At 43.2% G+C, this 6,898-nt stretch overlaps 1 protein-coding gene across 1 annotated transcript in view; it reads right to left on the bottom strand.

Moving 5' to 3' along the window:
* Window positions 1-360: 360 nt before the first annotated feature.
* LOC106939343 (membrane-associated guanylate kinase, WW and PDZ domain-containing protein 2-like) overlaps window positions 361-6,898 on the bottom strand; it is a gene marked incomplete at its 5' end in the record, with an annotated part of 64,604 nt that continues 58,066 nt past the window's right edge. The window contains one exon of the mRNA XM_015021721.1: window positions 361-1,157. Within this exon, the coding sequence (XP_014877207.1) occupies window positions 376-1,157 (782 nt within the window). The remainder of the gene's footprint in view (window positions 1,158-6,898) is intronic.

Below are 6,898 nucleotides of genomic sequence, written 5' to 3' on the forward strand. Positions count from 1 at the left end.
TTTCCTTTATTTTAGTTAACAGTATTAACCTTAGCAGGCTCGTTATCTGTCAGCCAACAGAGAAAACTTACACAGGTATTGGAGCGGCTTCGTGTGCGGCGTTTTATAACGGCGCACACGAATAACTACTTCCTGTTGTCTTCTTTGTCGCTTTCGGCAGTAGTAACATCCTGTAGCTGATCAGGTGTGATGCGAATAAATCGTTTCTGTTGCAGTTTTGCAAAATAAATCAACTTTGATGTGGCTGAAAAAGCACATCGTCTAGCACAAAAATGTTTTGTGTGTCAAAATTGCCATATTTCCATTCGGCAAATTTATTTTTGTAATTTCATTTTTCTGCAATTTTATGGTTAATGGAAACACAGCTACTGTTGGTCAATTTAGGACCGATTCAGCTTTTACTACTGGACTGAAACACACAGAATCACTCACTTTGCTCCTCTGGAGAACAACAGGAAGACGTGTGGACTTACCCGTGCCCCCTCTCTGCACCACCAGGCTGGCCTCTGCCCCCACTGCACACTCCTTCAGCAGCTCCACCACCTGCGTGTGGGTGAATCCGGCCACTGCCTGCTTGTTTATCTCCAGGATCAGGTCACCTTCGCACAGACCCGGACAGCCCTGAGGCTCCAGGACTTGCTTGACGCGCTGACCCGTCAGACTGTCTGCGATCGTGAAGCCGAACCCGTCCACGCCCTTCACCATCGTCACCGTCAGCAGCTCCCCTTGGGTTGCCCCCGACGACGCCATGGAGACGCTGTCAGGCGGCGTGGTGCCGGTGGTGGCCGGGAGCGAGCCGTCCAGGTGCGTGTCGCCTGGGTGAGCGCCGAGAAGTGGCGGCTGCTGGGAGTTGATGTGGTCCTGACTGGGGTCCGTGACGAAGCGCGCCGTACGCGTCAGGTAGTCCAGGTAGTTATCGTAGCCGGTTCTGCCGTTCACCATGATGGGCCGCTGCTCCATGATGCCCAGCGGGGAGATGATGGTGGTAGTGGCGTTGTTGGTGTTGGAGGCGTCCTCTGGGTCGTACGGTAAAGGGTAGCCGCGACACAACACGAGCGTCACGCTCTGACCAATGGGAACCGACTGGAAGAGTTTAACCACGTCAGCGTGGGTCGTTCCCAGAACACAGACGTCGTTAATGTAGACGATGACGTCCCCTACGGAAAAACAAAAACACAGACAAAGTCAAGTGTAGCCTAGGGCTGAAACGATTAATCGTGTTGAATTGATTACTGAAATAATCAATTCAGATCTGCAGGGTGACCGTCACCATTCTCGAGAGTTCCACATTTATGCCTTCACCTTTGACGACTGTGAAGTCCTGGGAATTCCAGAAGAGCTTGTGTGCCCTGTGGACGGCCTGGTACTTCACTGCCGGCAGAAATCGTAATTCGTGGGCACGGAAGCCCGCAACAAGGGCCTCTTGCGGGTCCCTCCTGGCCTGAATTACAATTTCGCGGGCTCGTCCAAAGGTGAGTGGAGCAGGGAAACAGTTCTTAGTGCAAAGTTCCTCAGCGAATGTGTCCAGGTTGATAACACCAGTAACTCTCCCAGGGGTGGTATCCCCCTTGAGAGAACTGTACGGGATGTTATCATTCCTCCTGAACACATCACAGAGGAACAGATGCACTAAGGCAGCCCCAAGGACAGAGGGTACTGCCTCCAGCACCTGACAGAGGAAAAATGCGCTCCAGATGGTACATCTGGAGCGCATTTCTCATCCAGTGGTGCAGAGGGGGTGGCACCTCACCAGCACTGGCGGCAGTGTGGGGGGCCAACCCAATAAAGCCCGTCCTATAGGTGAGGCTCTTTGGGTTGGACGTGCTTGTTCCAAGGCTGGCGCTCAGCTGGAAGTCCGACACTGAAAGAGGATGCCCGAAGAACATCTCTTCCAATGCCAGTTCAAACTGGTAGGACTTCCAGCTAGCATCAAACCGTGCCACCCCCTCTCAGGTGGAGAACTGTTCCCTCAATCCCTGCTCCAAGTATTCCAGCACCCTCCTGAGAGTGACCATGAGGTCGTGGTCTCTCCCAGAGTCATTGAAGGGTATGACTAGAGCGTTATCCATGAAGAGCATTCTCAGTGCCTCGCGGCAAAAGAAACTATTCGGGGAAAGCTCCCCCGGAATCTCACCCTCAAATCGCCGTACCTGTTCCACCCTTCTTTCCCTAAGGGTGGAACAGGTACCCCTAAGGTCCTCCATGTGGTCCAGGTACTGCTCAGCACGTGCTATCAAGGCACGCTGAAACTGAGGGTGAGAAAGCCGGGACGTCATGACCGCTCCACTGACCGGGTGCCGGAATGGAAATTGTATGTGGACATGAGGGCTGTCCACATACATCTGCACAAATGTCAGGGTGCCCGAGTCTCCCAATGCGTCCACCAATGTCGGCGCCAGGTCCAGTTTGCGACGACCAAGGTCGCTCTGGAAATTGGTGGCCTCATGGATGCCTAGTACCGAGTAAAGAGACCCATGAGGTCCAACTAATTCCATCAGACCTTGGCGCGCAAACAATAAGTGGACGCTGGGATCTCGGGCATCGACCTGCACGGCAGAATGGATGGACAGGGACACCACGGCTGACGGATCGACAAAATCTGTCAAGTCCAGGGTGTCCCTGTCCTTCTGCCCAAACCGGGTCAAAAACAGGCGAGGCTGGAGGAGGTGGCTCTCGCCTGTTTTGGCAATGGCTTGATCCAAAAGATCAAGTATGAACATTTGGTCCTTGTGGAGTACATGAAATTTCTTGGTGTTAGAGTACACCTGCTTTTGGACGGTGGGTCTGGCCATGTCTTTGGCCGGAAGTGCCTTCAGGAGCATGTGAAAATGGAAAACAATAAAATTAAACATTTCGCAGGCATACACCTCGAAAAGGGTCTTTTTCAAGAGCCTGGTGTCTGGCTCCTGAAGGCACTTCGGGATGAAGATGATGGACAGGTGATACCCACCGTCCACGTGTCCAATAGTGTAGCCACTGCGGTTCTTGAACGCCTTCAGACCAGCAGGGCTACAATTTGTCAGGTCCACGTGCTTCTTCAGGAAAAAGTAACTGTCCTGAAGCATGTGGACCTGAATCGATGGCAACAAGAGATGGTGGACAAGAGACTGGAGGGCTGTAGCCCGCTCCAGCTCTGCCACCACCCCATCGATGTCAAACCTGAACTTTAGTGACTGTTCAGGGTCACCAACATATGTGGCATGGAAGGGATGTGCGACATCTGCTTCTAAAAAGGAAGAGAGGGACCTGAATGCAGAGACCGACTCACTCAAGGTCTCTGAATTCAGGATCCCTACTTCCACCAAGTCATTCTCATATTGGGCCATGATGTGTTTTGTTCTGTTATGAAAATGTAATGAACTGTGAAAGTATGTGACAGTGAATATTTGAATGTAATATGGTTTCTAATATTGTGTTTTTAATTTAAATTTGTGGTGTAATATACTAATTAATGTGAAATGTTGTTTAATATGTTGTATTGTGTATTTCTATGTGCTAGGAATTAACTGGAATGGAGATGTGGAGTGTCGAGGAGGTAAATGCGAAATGAGATAAAGAAAAGTGAAATGTCACTATTTAATGTGTTATTTTGTGTTATGGAATTTTAATGTGTTTTGTAATACTTTATTAATGTAATTGTCTTTCTATTAGCAGGTTGGAATTAGAACACCATATTATGTAAAGGTAAGTATTTAATAGGTTCAGGTAAGTATTTATTAAGATAAGTTAAGTAATTATTAGTGGCATGCAGGTAGGTTGGGACAAAAAATGATATATACATTTACGTATTCGGGAGGAACCCCTGAGTAAGGAAATTAAAGAAATATTGCTGAATAATAAATCGCGAAAAAGTTATTGCGATAATTCTAGATCACATATATCTATACTATGAACCCCTGCAAACTATACATCTGCGGACGCGGGAGGCCGCCCTGATCAAGAATACGTGGTTTCCGACGCAGAAAAACGTACCGTTTGCGAGTCATCGCGAAAAAACTCGAAAAAATGCTAACATTACGTAAATGTTTGTGGCATGCAGGTAGGTTGGGACAAATAATGATATATACATTTAGTACTATTAATAACTAGTAGTACTACTAGTTATTAGTACTACTAGTACTAATAACTAGTAGTGGTTACTACTAGTTAGTAGTAATCACTAATCACTACTAGATTAGTAATTACTAATCTAGTAATCGATTAATTGTTAACAGACTCAAATTCCTTATGTGGCAAGAAACAATTAATCGGATTAATAGGGTTGAATCAATTATTGAAATAATCAATATAATCATATAATCGTTAACTGGAGTATACAGATTCAAAAACAGTCAAAGTTTAAATGAAAAATATGCAGAATTTTTTATCAAATTAATCGAATAATCAACAGATTAATCGATAATCATTACTTGCTGCTCTCATATAATCATCTTCTAATGCTGAACTTTCTTCAACAAAATATCTAATTTAAGTTCAAATGACTAGTTTGACCTTGAGATGTTATTTTTGTCAAAAAGTCAAATTTTGTTGATTGCAATTGATTTGTTAAAGCAATAAAAAAAGCAATAAAAAGGGTAAAACATTCAAACATTTAGAAACTATTCGTTTTGGCAATAGTGTTTAGATTTAAGGGATTTTACGATGCAGCATGTCACAAAAAACTTTTTTTAAGGTAAAACATAAAAAGCAACACTGAAGGTTATCACTGATCATCAGAAAAGCACAGGTATATTTCTCCCAACATAAAAGTTATGGCATAAATGTAGGCAGGAAGTCAAAAATCAAAAAGGAAAAAGCAGAAAGGAGTCACTTAAGAGGTTGAAAAACAAGATAAGACAATCAAATAAGAGCTAATGTGGGCTCATTTACATATAATGAGCAAAACAAAGGCACAAATTATATAAACCAATTAAATGGGGAGAGAAAAATCAATGCAATTTGCCGTTTCAGTAAAGCTATGATACTAGCCATCAGATTCTAACTGCAAAACGAGTTAAAGCTCAGTTATGTGTCAGCTGTTTACAGTGACAGATGTATCCATGCACACGTTTCGTGCCATAAACACAGATAAACAAAAATAATCTCTTGTCTGCCTTTCCTGCGTAAAAGGGTAAAGATGACAGGTGGCCATAAGTGTTTGCCTTTTATGGCTTCCAGAGCTTTTATTTGCTCACTGCAGTGTAGATAAAACCTAGCAGACAATTAAATGTTCCCACACAAAAGGACGCCACATGCAGCCGCATCCCTGTCTCCAACTCTTTGCTAAATATAGTGTTTTACGCTCCACAGTGGAGGCGCTGGGCGACTGGGAACAATAAAACCAATCCTTATAAAGGGCAGGCGCTCAGCATTACCTGCTTATTTTCTAATTATAGGCAAACTGTCGGGATTTCTAGAAAGTGTTGCGAAGCTTTCTAACCAGTCAGTTGCATGAGAAGATAATTCATCCAATATTTATGGATTAATTGTTAAAGTGAAGCAAAAAGGTTAAAGCCTCTGAGCGACAGAAGTGAATGTGATCTCTCACTGTAAACGGAGTCGCATGCAAACGATTTCTGGTTTGTCTGCTGGTACTGGCAGAAAGAGCACACACCTAGAGGCGGCGTGACGTGAGGGACTTTTTAATTAATCAGGGTAAACGCGGCCGACATTTGCCTTGAGCGTTTGTGTCACAATCAATAGCCGGGTGCGCTGGCAGAAAACAAATGATGGTGCGGTGACCTCGCTCTCGCCGTGTGTCTCAGTTTGTGGCCAGACAGAAAATGCAGACAGACAGGAAGCAGCAACACATGTAAGAGGTATGAGCTGGAATCCAAGCATCTGCACTGATGACCGCTTTAAATTCATGATATTACGACTATTTTAGTTATCGATTAATCGATTATTCTGATGATTAATGGGGGACAAAATGGGCACATTCTGCAAATGTTTCACTTGAGCCTTTTTATACTATATTAGAAAGGCATTAAAAGATGTAAATAAATAATTAAATTCAATTTTGAAATAAGAAAACAATTTATTGTCTAAAATTCAACAGCAGCATTCCTTTAGTGAATGGAGCTACAAAACATTTCTAACGCAACCCTTTCTGCTTGACTTAACATCAGCACGGTGAAGGGATGATCTGTTGATTACTTTTAGGATTGCCAATAAATAACTGGATAGCATTTGAGTTTGTTTGTTTTTGTTTTTTGCAAAACTTGAACTGGGTGAAGCTAAAATTATGACACCTGATGAGTTTTGGGTAGAACATGTTTAAAGAAAAAGTTTATTTTTTGTCTCAAATGCAAAATTTATATATTTTTTGTACAGTTTTGGCCTAATTACAGCTATTAGTATGTTTGTCTTTCAGCAAATTGCCTTTTTTGAGACTTGATACTCCAGTTAACGATTAATTGATAAGTAAAATTAGTTGACGATTATTTCAGCAAATGATTAATCACGATTAATTAGATTAATTGTTTCAGAACTATGTGACATGGCTCACTAAAAACTCAGTCTGAGGAATTAATTTACCTTTTAAAAGTGCATTTTTTATAGAAAAGGTTGAATTTCAGATGTTATATGCTAACATTTCTAAGGTGACACTTTCTAAGCTCTATAACTGTGAAATGGATAAAATGTTGCCAAACGCAGATCGACAAAAAATTGCAGTAATGTCATTAGTAATGTCAGTTTCCTGTAAATTGGAAACCACTGCATCCTCGTTTTTGCACAGCAGACTCACAGTGACCAAGGACAACTTTTCCAAGCTGAGTCATCTCACTGTTTCTTCCTTTCATAATTCTACATGACATGTTAATTTCCCTCTAATGGTGTGTTCAGAAGTGTGTGAACATAAGAGGACTGAGAGTCCCTGCTGAGAGGATTATGGCATCTCAAAACTCCCAGCAGGCTT

Source organism: Poecilia latipinna, unplaced genomic scaffold (genome assembly GCF_001443285.1).
Source record: "Poecilia latipinna isolate Pla-1442-1.1 unplaced genomic scaffold, P_latipinna-1.0 Scaffold2839, whole genome shotgun sequence".
Taxonomy (NCBI): domain Eukaryota; kingdom Metazoa; phylum Chordata; class Actinopteri; order Cyprinodontiformes; family Poeciliidae; genus Poecilia; species Poecilia latipinna.